This window comes from Mirounga angustirostris, unplaced genomic scaffold (genome assembly GCF_029215605.1).
Source record: "Mirounga angustirostris isolate CCGP_5_RB_7025 unplaced genomic scaffold, mMirAng1.0.hap1 SCAF_7, whole genome shotgun sequence".
Lineage (NCBI taxonomy): Eukaryota > Metazoa > Chordata > Mammalia > Carnivora > Phocidae > Mirounga > Mirounga angustirostris.
The window spans coordinates 2,966,922-2,981,887 of NW_026991715.1; the positions used below are offsets into that span (position 1 = coordinate 2,966,922).

A 14,966-nucleotide genomic window follows, 5' to 3' on the forward strand; every position below is an offset into this window, starting at 1 on the left:
CCCCTGGGAAGCCATTTGGCCCTGGTCTTTTGTTTGTTGGGAGATTTTTTTTTTTAATTTTTTTAAAATTTTTTATTCTTATGTTAATCCCCATACATTACATCATTAGTTTTAGATGTAGTGTTCCATGATTCATTGATTGTGCATAACACCCAGTGCTCCATGCAGAATGTGCCCTCCTCAATACCCATCACCAGGCTAACCCATCCTCCCACCCCCCTCCCCTCTAGAACCCTCAGTTTGTTTTTCAGAGTCCATCGTCTCTCATGGTTCATCTACCCCTCCGATTTACTCCCCTTCATTCTTCCCCTCCTGCTACCTTCTTCTTCTTCTTCTTTTTTTTCTTAACATATATTGCATTATTTGTTTCAGAGGTACAGATCTGAGATTCAACAGTCTTGCAGAATTCACAGCGCTTACCAGAGCACATACCCTTCCCAGTGTCTATCACCCAGTCACCCCATCCCTCCCAGCCCACCCCCCACTCCAGCAACCATCAGTTTGTTTCCTGAGATTAAGAATTCCTCATATCAGTGAGGTCATATGATACATGTCTTTCTCTGTTTGACTTATTTCACTCAACATAATACCCTCCAGTTCCATCCACGTCATTGCAAATGGCAAGATCTCATTCCTTTTGATGGCTGCATAATATTCCATTGTATATATATACACCACATCTTCTTTATCCATTCATCTGTCGATGGACATCTTGGCTCTTTCCACAGTTTGGCTATTGTGGACATTGCTGCTATAAACATCGGGGTGCATGTACCCTTTTGGATCCCTACTTTTGTATCTTTGGGGTAAATACCCAGTAGTGCAATTGCTGGATCATATGGTAGCTCTATTTTCAACTTTTTGAGGAACCTCCATACTGTTTTTCAGAGTGGCTGCACCAGCTTGCATTCCCACTAACAGTGTAGGAGGGTCTTCTTTATCCTTTCATCTGTTGAAGGACATGTGGGCTCTTTCCAGTTTGTGGACATTTCTGCTATAACCATTGAGGTTCAAGTGCCCCTTCAATTCATTATGTTTGTATCCTTTAGATACAATACCTAGAAGTACTATTACTTGGTCATAGGATAGCTCTATTTTTAACTTTTTGAGGCACTTCCATACTGCTTTCCAGAGTGGCTGTGCCAGCTTGCATTCCCACCAACAGAGTAAGAGGTTTCCCCTTTCTCTTCATCCTCACCAGCATTTGTTGTTCCCTGACTTGTTATTTTTCGCCATTCTGACTGGTGTGAGGTGGTATCTGATTGTGATTTGATTTGTATTTCCCTGATGGCAAGTGATGTGGAGCATTTTTTCATGTTTCTGTTGGTCATTTGTATGTCTTCTTTGGAGAAATATCTGTTCATGTCTTCTGCCCATTTCTCGACTGTATTATTTGTTTTTTGAGTGTTGAGTTTATATTTTTATAAACTTATAACTAACTTCCTCTATTTTTGGATGATAAAAAATGGTTTTATTCCCTCTTGATTGAAAATTGCTTAAATAAAACCTGCTTTTTTTCTTCTATTGAAATTAACAGTGTTTTCTGTCTTTCTGTAATTAGAAAAACATTAATATAAAGAGGTAAATTTGATTGGATGGAAATGATGGTCTAATTTATTTTCTACAACACATAATTTTGTTTCCTCCATGACACACGCACAGTTATATTGACGTATAACTGATACACAAAAATCTTCACATATTTAAAGTATACGGTTGATGAATCTGACATATTTATGAACGATTAACCATAATCAAGGCAATAAATCAGCTGCAAAAGTTTCCTAGTTTACTTTGTGTCCTGTGTGTATGTGTGTGTGTGTGTGTGTGTGTGAAATAATAATACTTAACATGATTTGCCCACTTAACACATTTTAAGTATGTAATACAGTATTATTAAATTCAGGCAATATGTTGAACAATACTTTTCTAGAATTTATTCATCTTGCATGACTGTAAGGAAGAAATACATTGGTGTATGAAGCTTGGATTCCAGACGAGATACCAGAATGATGGTGGTATTCCTGAAAATGGTTAATAAATACAAGATCAAAATACTAGAGATTTAGGGTATATTTTGATCTGTTAGAAGAAACTATCTCAAAATTTTAAAGAGAGAACAACTTATATATATATGCCAAAAATACGGGTAACTACTATGAAGGGATAGAATGTGACTCTAAAAATGAAAAATAAAAATGTTTTTTTTAAAAAGGGATTGATAAGATGTTGGTTGAAAAAGGGAAAAAGAAAAATTAAAAAAAAAAAGACAAAGAAAAAAGACAGTTAAAAAAATTAACTTTGAAAGACTAAAGAATCATGGTAAAAAAGACATGAATTCTATGTGCAGTATTCCCCTAGCGCTGGAGTTCTGCCATTCTCATTGATCGGTAAACTTGGTCTTGGCTGGCTGTTCTTGCTGATCTTCTGGGGGAGGGGCCTGTTGCCGTGGTTCCCAAATATCTTTGCCAGAGGCCGAATTGCTCCACCCTTGCCCGGTCCGGGCTAAGTCATCTGTTCGGGTTTGCTCTCGGGAGCTTTTGTTCCCTGTGAGCTTTCCATATAGGTTTGGAGGCGGAGATTGAAAATGGCAGCCTCCCAATCTCTGCCCCGGGGGGGGGGGGGGGGCGGGCCCGCTCCTCAGTGAGCCCCCAGAGAAAAGCAGTCAGTCACTCCCGTCTCCCCGGTCTCCGGCCACACTCTGTGCTCAACAAGCCTGTGACCGCGTGTTTCTATCTCTGGCTCCTGACCCCGGGTGGAGTCTCCAAACCCAGCAGATCCCTGCGGTGCACTCCCGTGCTGCTCCTCCCGGGGGAGGAAGGGGAGTCTCCCCAGATCTGCCGCTTGTTGGGTCCCTACTGGAGGAGCAGTGGCCCGACTGTGCTGCGGATCACGGTTTTTGGCAACCCCGCGCTGAGAGTCCACGCCTGGGCTTCGCCTCTGCAGCTGGCTTCCCTGCTCCGTTACCTGGGAGCTCTGCCCCTCTCAGGCACCCCTGGTCTTTCTGTGACCCCGAGGGTCCTGAGACCACACTGTCCCGCGAGGGTTCCAGCCCCCGCTTAGCCACCGGAGTGAACTCCCTCAGTGGAGCCGACTTCTAAAAGTTCCGATTTTGTGCTCCAAGGCTCTATCACTTGCCAGAAGTGGCTGACGGAGGCCCCTCCCCCGCTGTCTATCCTCCCGAATATCGCCTTGGGTTCACTTCTCTGCACGTCCTACCTTCCAGAAAGTGGTCGCTTTTCTGTTCAGAGAGTTGTTGCTATTCCTTTCTTCGATCTCCTGTTGAGTTTGTAGGTGTTCAGAATGGTTTGATCCCTATCCAGGTGAATTCCTGAGAGGAGATGAAATCCAGGTCTCCTACTCCTCCGCCATCTTGCTCCGCCCCTGGGAGATTTTTGATGACTGCTTCAATTTCTTTAGTGGTTATAGGTCTGTTCAGGTTTTCTATTTCTTTCTGGTTCAGTTTTGGTAGTTGATACATCTCTAGGAATGCATCCATTTCTTCCAGATTTTCTAATTTGCTGGCATAGAGTTGCTTATAATGTGTTCTTATATTTGTATTTCTTTGGTGTTGGTTGTGATCTCTCCTCTTTCATTCATGATTTTGTTGATTTGGGTCATTTCTCTTTTCTTTTTCATAAGTCTGTCCAGGGGTTTATCAATCTTGTTAATTCTTTCAAAGAACCAGTTCCTTGTTTTGTTGATCTGTTCTACTATTCTTTTGGTTTCTATTTCATTGATTTCTGCTCTGATCTTTATTATTTCTCTTCTCCTGCTGGGTTTAGGCTTTATTTGCTGTTCTTTCTCCAGCTCCTTTAGGTGTAGGGTTAGGTTGTGTACTTGAGACCTTTCTTGTTTCTTGAGAAAGGCTTGTATTGCCATATACTTTCTTCTTAGGTTTGCCTTTGCTGGGGCGCCTGAGTGGCTCATTCGTTAAGCGTCTGCCTTTGGCTCAGGTCATGATCCCAGGGTCCTGGGATCGAGACCCACAATTGGCTCCATACTCAGCGGGAATCCTGCTTCTCCCCCTCCCACTTCCCCTGCTTGTGTTCCCTCTCTTGCTGTGTCTCTCTCTGTCAAATAAATACATAAAATCTTAAAAAGAAAAAGGATTGCCTTTGCTGTATCCCAAAGATTTTGAATAGTTGTGTTTTCATTTTCATTGGTTTCCATGAATTTTTTAAATTCTTCTTTAATTTCCTGGTTGACCCATTCATTATTTAGTAGGATGCTCTTTAGCCTCCATGCATTTGAGTTCTTTCCAACTTTCCTCCTGTGATTGAGTTCTAGTTTCAAAGCATTGTGGTCTGAAAATAGGCAGGGAATGATCCCAATCTTTTGGTACCAGTTGAGACCTGATTTGTGACCTAGGATGTGATCGATTCTGGAGAATGTTCCATGGGCACTAGAGAAGAATGTGTATTCTGTTGCTTTGGGATGGAATGTTCTGAATATGTCTGTGAAGTCCATTTGGTCCAGTGTGTCATTTAAAGTCTTTATTTCCTTGTTTATCTTTTGCTTAGACGATCTGTCCATTTCAGTGAGGGGGGCGTTAAAGTTCCCCACTATCATTGTATTATTGTTGATGTGTTTCTTTGCTTTTGTTATTAATTGCCTTATATAATTGGCTGCTCCCATGTTAGGGGCATAGATATTTACAATTGTTAGATCTTCTTGTTGGATAGATCCTTTAAGTAGGATATAGTGTCCTTCCTCATCTCTTATTACAGTCTTTGGTTTAAAATCTAATTTGTGTGATATAAGGATTGCCACCCCAGCTTTCTTTTGGTGTCCATTAGCATGGTAAAATGTTTTCCACCCCCTCACTTTCAACTTGGGGGTGTCTTTGGGTCTAAAGTGAGTCTCTTGCAAGCAGCATATCCATGGGTCTTTTTTTTTTTTTTTTTATCCAATCTGATAGCCTGTGTCTTTTGACTGGGGCATTTAGCCCATTTACATTCAGGGTAACTATTGAAAAATAGGAATTTAGTGCCATTGTATTGCTTGTAAGGTGACTGTTACTGTATATTGTCTGTGTTCCTTTCTGGTCTATGTTGCTTTTAGGCTCTCTCTTTGCTTAGAGGACCCCTTTCAAGATTTCTTGTAGGGCTTGTTTTGTGTTTGCAAATTCCTTTAGTTTTTGTTTGTTCTGGAAGCTTTTTATCTCTCCTTCTATTTTCAATGACAGCCTAGCTGGATATAGTATTCTTGGCTGCATATTTTTCTCATTTAGTGCTCTGAATATATCATGCCTGCCCTTTCTGGCCTGCCAGGTCTCTGTGGATAGGTCTGTTGCCAATCTAATGTTTCTACCATTGTAGGTTACATATTTCTCCTGAGCTGCTTTCAGGATTTTCTCTTTGTCTCTGAGACTTGTAAGTTGTACTATTAGATGTCGGGGTGTTGACCTATTTTTATTGATTTTGAGAGGGGTTCTCTGTGCCTCCTTTATTTTGATGCTTGTTTCGTTCCCCAAACTAGGGAAGTTCTCTGCTATAATTTGCTCCAATATACCTTCTGCCCCTCTCTCTCTTCTTCTTCTGGGCTCCCAATTATTCTAATGTTGTTTCATCTTGTGGTATCACTTATCTCTCGAATTCTGCCCTTGTGATCCAGTAGTTGTTTATCTCTCTTTCTCTGCTTCTTTATTTTACATCGTTTGGTCTTCTATATTGCTAATTCTCTCTTCTGCCTCATTTATCCTAGTAGTTAGTGCCCCCATTTTTTATTGCACCTCATTAATAGCCTTTTAGATTTCGACTTGGTTAGATTTTAGTTCTTTTATTTCTCCAAAAAGGTTTTCTCTAATAACTTCCATGCTTTTTTCAAGTCCAGCTAGTATCTTTAAAATCGTCATTCTGAACTCTAGTTCTGACATCTTACTAATGTCCGTATTGAGTAGGTCCCTGGCAGTCGGTACTTCCTCTTGTTCTTTTTTTGAGGTGATTTTTTCTGTTTTGTCATTTTTTCCATAGGAGAATAGATGAATAAGAGAGCAAAATGCTAACAGGGTAACAGCAACAACCCCAGAAAATATACTCTACACAAATCAGAAAAGACCTGAAACTGGGGGAAAAGAAAGGGAAAGAAAGAAAAAAGAAAAAGAAAACAAAAGGAAAAGAAAAATATAAAAACAAACAAAAACAACAAAACAAAACAAAACAAAACCCCAGAATATGATCAAATATGATCAGGCTTGGTGCATAGATCAGTGCCACACAATAGATTTTGGGTGTATTTTGGTCTGTTAGAAGAAAGTGCCTCCCAAAATTTTAAAGAAAGAATAACTTATATATGTACAAAAATCAGGGTTAATACAATGAAGGGATGGAATATGACTGTAAAGATGAAAATTATAAAAGATTTTATAAAAGGAATTGATAAGATAAGAAGTCGTTTGAAAAAAGAAAGAAGAGGATTTGAATAAAATAAAGAAAAAAAAGGAGAGAATGTGATTAAGCAGGCGACTAGAACAAAGCCATATACTGGAATTTTAGGGTATATTTTCATCTGTTAGAAGAAACTGTATCTCAAAATTTTAAAGAGAGAACAACTTATATATATATATGTCAAAAATAAAGGTAACTACTCTGAAGGGATAGAATATGACTCTAAAAATGAAAAATAAACATGTTTTTTAAAAAAGGGATTGATAAGACGTTGGTTGAAATAGGGAAAAAGAAAAATTCAAAAAAAAAAAAGACAGTTAAAAAAAATTAACTTTGAAAGACTAAAGAATCATGGTAAAAAAGACATGAATTCTATTTGCAGTATTCCCCTAGCGCTGGAGTTCTGCCATTCTCATTGATCGGTAAACTTGGTCTTGGCTGGCTGTTCTCACTGATCTTCTGGGGGAGGGGTCTGTTGCCATGGTTCCCAAATGTCTTTGCTGGAGGCAGAATTGCTCCGCCCTTGCTGGTCGGGCTAAGTCATCTGCTTGGGTTTGCTCTCGGGAGCTTTTGTTCCCTGCAAGCTTTCTGTTTGGCTTTGGAGGATGAGAGTGAAAATGGCGGCCTCCCAATCTCTGTCTCGGAGGAAGCAAGAATTCGGGGCCCCACTCCTCAGTGAGCCCCCGGAGAAAAGCAGTCAGTCACTCCCGTCTCCCCAGTCTCCGGCCGCTCTCAGTGCTCACCTGGCCTGTGAACAAGCGTTTCTATCTCTGGCACCCAACCCCATGTGGAGTCTCCAAACCCAGCAGATCCCTGTGGTGCACTCCTGCGCTGCTCCTCCTGGGGGAGGAACGTGAATCTCCCCAGATCTGCCACTTGTTGAGGCCCTGCTGAAGGAGCAGTGGCCTGACTGTGCCACGGATCACCATTTATGGCAACCCCAAGCTGAGAGCCCGTGCCTCGGCTCTGTCTCTGCAGCCGGCTTCCCCATTCCTATCCCTGGGAGCTCTGCCGCACTTAGGCCTGCCTGGTCTTTCTGTGACCTCGAGGGTCCTGAGACCATACTGTCCCACGAGGGTTCCACCCCCTGCTTAGCCACCGGAGCGATGTCCCTTAGCGGAGCAGACTTCTAAAAGTTTTGATTTTGTGTCTGTGGCTCTATCACTTGCCAGTAGCGTCTGAAGGAGGCCCCCTCCCCCGCCATCTATCCTCCCGAATATCACCTTGGATTCACTTCTCCGCATGTCCTACCTTCCAGAAAGTGTTCGCTATTCTGTTCAGAGAGTTGTTGCTATTCTTTTCTTTGATCTCCTGTTGAGTTTCTAGGTGTTCAGAATGGTTTGATCCCTATCCAGCTGAATTCCTGAGACCAGATGAAATCCAGGTCTCCTACTCCTCTGCCATCTTGCTCCACCCCCTCTCTGGCATTTTTCTAACTTATTTATCTTCTTTTATTCATTTTATCTTGTTTAAAAGAAGTATTAAAAAGTATGCTTACATTTTCATATTCAAATTTTAAAAAAATAATTCATTTAATAATCCCCATTTGAAGTTGGCATCCTCTTTCACCTAAATTTCTATTATTTATTTTTTACAGCAATGAGTTAGATAATATAATGAGGAAAATTTCTATTTTCCACATAGTGGAGTTTTTCATTAAAGCTTAATACCTGATCAATGACACAAACTTTATTAAATGACCAATGTGTTGCATATTTTGTGTTTATTTTATGTTACTTGGTGCCTGGGAATTTAACAGGGCTATGTCTCATTGTGGAGTAACATATAGTTATAAAGTAACTGTGAGAATTAGTACTTTAGGTTGCATGTTAGCTTTCATAGTGTTAAACTGTGAGTGTTTGATGTCAAAATTTACTAACTTTGGAAGCCTTAAGGTATATTATGTTTTTTACTCTTTCATGCCATCTTTCATTGTAACTCCTTCTTTCTCCTTTATTACCTCTGGCCAAGTTACTCAGGCATATCTTTTATTCAGCTCTTTGTTTTCACTTCCTAAATACAAATTAGGATGTAACCACTCTGTATGTCCTGTATTGTTTTCTACAGCCAGTTTCCCTTTTAAAATCAACTGTTGTTTTGAATCATTTGGTTTAGTAAGTCCCTGTTGTCTTAAATTTCTTGAGTGTGAAGAACTACTGTTTGCTTCCCAAATATTTATACTGGTTTTTGGAGAAATTCTTCTTCAAGTGTATGTTCGTCACCAAACTTTTGTTTCTTGAAGGTCCCACCTTTTCCTTTTTGTCTTTGTCCTTGGTCTTGTTTTGTATTATATATTTTTTGAGATGTGCAAAACCTAGGTCCAGTGTTTTTATATTTCTTAAATACTCATCTTCTTTGGATGTACATAGTGATCTAGGTTTGTCTTTTCTCAAATATACTAGGACCATTTGTCTTTCCTTTTCATTCTTTTCTTCCCCTGGATGCTTTTTTCCCGCCATTAAGCACATTTATTTATAGTGAACATATTAATTAATATATATTAAATACACTTTTATATACTTAAAACTGAGGTACGTTTTATAAAACTACTTGCTATACATGATCAGTTTTTTCACTCCATCTTTTTAAATTAGGGAATATATTTTATTCACATTTGAGTAATTACTATTTGTGGTACACAGTCAAAAGAATAAAACGGTGAATGGCAAAGTCTCATCTCTTTCCCAAAGGTCCACCACTCCTATACGCCACTGCTGTGAGCAGCTTCCTGTATATCTGCATATACAGGGACATATGACTATACAGAATTCCTCTAATTTAGGCAGATTTTTTTATTTCTGCTTTTTAGTTTTAGGGAAAAATGCTCCTTTTTTAAGATTTTATTTATTTATTTGACAGAGAGAGAGACAGCGAGAGAGGGAACAGAAGCAGGGGGAGTGGGAGAGGGAGAAGCAGGCTTCCTGCTGAGCAGGGAGCCTGATGCGGGGCTCGATCCCAGGACCCTGGGATCATGATCTGAGCCGAAGGCAGACGCTTAATGACTGAGCCACCCAGGCGCCCCCCCAAAAATGCTCTTGATAAGATATTGATTGAAGGGCGCCTGGGTGGCTCAGTTGGTTAAGCGACTTCCTTCGGCTCAGGTCATGATCCTGGAGTCCCTGGATCGAGTCCCACATCGGGCTCCCTGCTCGGCAGGGAGTCTGCTTCTCCCTCTGACCCTCCCCCGTCTCATGTACTCGCTGTCTCTCATTCTCTCTCTCTCAAATAAATAAATAAAAATCTTAAAAAAAAGATATTGATTGAAAAAGAGAGTGCAAAGCTTCTGTTTAAGTCATTGTGTGTTAACAACATATACTTATATGGTCTCTGCCATGCACTCTCATTCTTTTTTTTTAATTTTAATTTTTATTTAAATTAAATTTAGTTAACACATAGTGTATTATTAGTTTCAGGGGTAGACTTCAGTGATTCATCACGCACATACAACACCCAGTGCTCATTACAACAAATGCCCTCCTTAATGCCCATCACTCAGTTACCTCAACCCTCTACCCACCTCCCGTCCAGCAACCCTCATTTTGAACCCTACAGTTAAGAGTCTCTTATGGTTTGCCTACCTCTCTGTTTTCATCTTATTTTATTTTTCCTTCCCTTCCCCTGTGTTCATCTGCTTTGTTCTTAGATTCTACAAATGAGTGAAATCATATGGTATTTGTGTTTCTCTGACTGACTTATTTCACTTAGCATACTTCCCCCTAGTTCCATCTACATCATTGCAAATGGCAAGATTTCATTCTTTTTGAAGGTTGAATAATATTCCATTGTGTGTGTATATATACACACATCTTCTTTATGCTTTCTTTTTTAAAATTATTATTATGTTATGTTAATCACTATACATTACATCATTAGTTTTTGATGTAGTGTTCCATGATTCATTGTTTGCGTATAACACCCAGTGCTCCATGCAGAACATGCCTTCTTTAATACCCATCACCAGGCTAACCCATCCCCTCACCCCCCTCCCCTCTAGAATGCTCAGTTTGTTTTTCAGAGTCCATCGTCTCTCATGGTTCATCTCCCCCTACGATTTCCCCCCTTCATTCTTCCCCTCCTGCTATCTTCTTCTTCTTCTTCTTTTTAACATATAATGTATTATTTGTTTCAGAGGTACAGGTCTGTGATTCAACAGTCTTACACAATTCACAGTGCTCACCGTAGCACATACCCTCCCCAGTGTCTATCACCCAGTCACCCCATCCCTCCCACCCCACCCCCCACTCCAGCAACCTTCAGTTTGTTTCCTGAGATTAAGAATTCCTCATATCAGTGAGGTCATATGATACAAGTCTTTCTCTGACTTATTTCGCTCAGCATAATACCCTCCAGTTCCATCCACATCATTGCAAATGGCAAGATTTCATTGCTTTTGATGGCTGCATAATATTCTATTATATATATATACCACATCTTCTTTATCCATTCATCTGTTGATGGACATCTTGGCTCTTTCCACAGTTTGGCTATTGTGGACATTGCTGCTATAAACATCAGCATGCATGTACCCCTTTGGATCCCTACATTTGTATCTTTGGGGTAAATACCCAGTAGTGCAATTGCTGGATCATATGGTAGCTCTATTTTCAACTTTTTGAGGAACCTCCATACTGTTTTTCAGAGTGGCTGCACCAGCTTGCATTCCCACTAACAGTGTAGGAGGGTCTTCTTTATCCTTTCATCTGTTGAAGGACATGTGGGCTCTTTCCAGTTTGTGGACATTTCTGCTATAACCATTGAGGTTCAAGTGCCCCTTCAATTCATTATGTTTGTATCCTTTAGATACAATACCTAGAAGTACTATTACTTGGTCATAGGATAGCTCTATTTTTAACTTTTTGAGGCACTTCCATACTGCTTTCCAGAGTGGCTGTGCCAGCTTGCATTCCCACCAACAGAGTAAGAGGTTTCCCCTTTCTCTTCATCCTCACCAGCATTTGTTGTTCCCTGACTTGTTATTTTTCGCCATTCTGACTGGTGTGAGGTGGTATCTGATTGTGATTTGATTTGTATTTCCCTGATGGCAAGTGATGTGGAGCATTTTTTCATGTTTCTGTTGGTCATTTGTATGTCTTCTTTGGAGAAATATCTGTTCATGTCTTCTGCCCATTTCTCGACTGTATTATTTGTTTTTTGAGTGTTGAGTTTATATTTTTATAAACTTATAACTAACTTCCTCTATTTTTGGATGATAAAAAATGGTTTTATTCCCTCTTGATTGAAAATTGCTTAAATAAAACCTGCTTTTTTTCTTCTATTGAAATTAACAGTGTTTTCTGTCTTTCTGTAATTAGAAAAACATTAATATAAAGAGGTAAATTTGATTGGATGGAAATGATGGTCTAATTTATTTTCTACAACACATAATTTTGTTTCCTCCATGACACACGCACAGTTATATTGACGTATAACTGATACACAAAAATCTTCACATATTTAAAGTATACGGTTGATGAATCTGACATATTTATGAACGATTAACCATAATCAAGGCAATAAATCAGCTGCAAAAGTTTCCTAGTTTACTTTGTGTCCTGTGTATATGTGTGTGTGTGTGTGTGTGTGTGAAATAATAATACTTAACATGATTTGCCCACTTAACACATTTTAAGTATGTAATACAGTATTATTAAATTCAGGCAATATGTTGAACAATACTTTTCTAGAATTTATTCGTCTTGCATGACTGTAATTTTATAACCATCGAACAACTTCCTGTTTTCCTCTCCTCCCATCCCCTGGCCACCACCATTTTATTTTCTGTTTCTGTAAGTTTAACTGTTTTATACACCTCATTTAAGAGGAGTATTTTTCCTTCTGTGTCTGGCTTGTTTCACTTAGCATAATGCCCTCAAAGTCCATCCGTATTGTGCATTGCAGGATTTCTCTTTTAAGGCTGAATCACATTACATTAATATCAAATGATATTCCATTAATTAAGGATGAGTAATAAACAACATCTCCATTCACCCATAGATGGATGCTTAAGTTGTCTATTGTAAATAATGCTACAATGAACACAAAGATAAAGATATTTCTTTGAGACCCTGATTTCAATTCTTTTGGATATATACCAGAAATAGGATTGTTGGGTCATATGACAGTTTTATTTTTAATTTTGGGGGGAATGTTGATTCTGTTTTTCATAAAGACTGTACCATTTTACATTCCCACCAACACTGTATGAGAATTCTAATTTCTCCACAACCTTGTCAATGTTTCCTATCTTTTGTTTTTTATAACATCCATATTTACTGGTGTGATGTGATATTGCATTTTTTATATGCATTATCTTGATGATTAGTGATGCTGAGCACTTTTTCCTATACCTTTTAAACATTGTATGTCTTGTTTGGAGAAATGCCCATTCAAAACTTTGCCTACTTTTTAATCAAGTTTTATTTATTTATTTATTTTGCTATTGTTTCATTTGAGATTCTTATATTTTTTGGATATTAACTCCTTTTGGATTTTTTTTTTGCAAATATTTTCTCCCATTTCCTAGATTTTTCCTTCTGTGGTTTTGGTATCATATCTATAAAATCATTGCCAAGACCAATGTCATGAAATTTCCTTTATGTTTCTTCTAGGAGTTTTAATTTTAGATCCTACATTTAAGATTTCAGTACATTTTGAGTTGATTAATGGTGCATATGGTGTAAGCTAGACATCCAGCTTCATTCTTTTGCATGTGGATATTTGGCTTTCCCAGCACCATTTATTGAAAAGACTATCTTTTCCCCATTATGTATTCCTGGTAACTTTGTTGGAGATCCAATGGTTGTATATAAATGGGTTATATCTGGGCTCTTTATTTTATTCCACTGATCTATATGTCTACATTTATGCCAGTAGTGTATGTTCTAATTATTGGAGCTTGATGATGATGTTTTTACAATTGTCACTCTTCTCTATTTTAGAGAGCATCAGAGAAGAGGTAAGACATTAAGAGGATGTGTATTTATTTACAAAACACATAGTAGGAAAAAAGATCTAAGTCACTAGATGTAAGGACATAGGTTCTAAGAATTTAACATAGAATACTTTTGGGGAAGGTGACACTGTCTCATTTGACCATATGTAATATGTCATCTTCCTCAGCTGTACCAGCCTTTGGGAAAAACTTTGCACATGGGGATGATGAGGAGTACCAATGAGAGCAAACTAACAGGTTTCATCCTTTTGGGGTTTTCTGATTACCCTCAGTTATGGAAGGTTTTATTTGTGATCATTTTGATCTTTTATTTATTAACCATTTTCGGGAATACCACCATCATTCTGGTATCTCGTCTGGAATCCAAGCTTCATACACCAATGTATTTCTTCCTTTCTCATCTCTCCTTTTTGGATATCAGCTTTACCAGCAGTGTTATTCCTCAGCTCCTGGTAAACTTGTGGAATCCTATGAAAAACATCACTTACAGTGGCTGTGTGGTTCAGCTCTATGTCTCTCTTGCCCTGGGATCCACAGAGTGTGTCCTCCTGGCTGTGATGTCCTATGATCGCTACATCGCCGTCTGCCGTCCCCTCCACTACACTGTCTTAATGCATCCCCATTTTTGCATGGCCCTGGCGTCTTTGGCATGGCTCAGTGGGGTGGTCACTACTCTAGTACAGTCCACTCTCACCCTGCAGCTACCTTTCTGTGGACATCGTCAAGTGGATCATTTCATCTGTGAGGTCCCTGTGCTCATCAAGTTGGCTTGTGTGGACACCACTTTCAATGAGGCTGAGCTTTTTGTAGCTAGCATCATCTTCCTTATAATACCTGTTTCCATCATCTTGGTTTCCTATGGCTCCATAGCCCAAGCAGTTTTGAGGATTAAGTCAGTTTCTGGAAGAAAGAAAGCATTTGGGACCTGCTCCTCCCACCTGATGGTTGTCATAATCTTCTATGGAACCATCATCTTCATGTATCTGCAGCCAGCCAAGAGTAGACCCAAGGACCAGGGAAAGTTTGTTTCCCTCTTTTACACTGTGGTGACCCCCATGCTCAACCCTCTTATCTATACTTTGAGAAATAAAGAGGTTAAACGGGCACTAAAGAAAGTTCTAGGAAAGATTCTGGGAATAAATTTTACATGATTATTTAAAAAAGTTTTGTTTTTTTTTTTTAAACACTACTGTGATGAACATCTCTTTTGTGTGTGGTAAAAAACACAAAAAATGTTTTAATAAAAGCCTATTTGGATTATTTTCTCCCATTTTCTTTTGGTTAATTACCTATACAACATTCTATAATATACTATAGAATACATGTGTCTAGTCCCAACTTTGCCATTTCCAGTAGCAACATAAGGTCAATACTTTACATAAAAATATTTGAGAAATGTTTTAAACTAGTCATTTTATTTATTTGTGAAAAACACATTTAGTTCTCAGCTTTCCTGTATCTCTAGATGGACTGATGTCTTCCTTTTTTCCAAAGTTGTGCCCAAGATGAAATAAATTTAGGCAAACTTATTAGGCAGAATTTTAATTTCCTCCTACACTGAATGTGATAGAGATGTGTAGAGGGGCATAATCCACATGAGGGCAAAAGCCATACATTCAGGTAGA

General features: G+C 39.0%; 1 protein-coding gene across 1 annotated transcript; it reads left to right on the forward strand.

The window, feature by feature from the left end:
• The first annotated feature begins 13,538 nt into the window (after positions 1 to 13,538).
• On the forward strand, positions 13,539 to 14,492 carry LOC123841234 (olfactory receptor 2G2-like). Its single transcript, XM_045870882.2, has one exon. The coding sequence runs from the start codon at positions 13,539 to 13,541 to the stop codon at positions 14,490 to 14,492; it is 954 nt and encodes a 317-aa protein (XP_045726838.2).
• Positions 14,493 to 14,966: the final 474 nt, after the last annotated feature.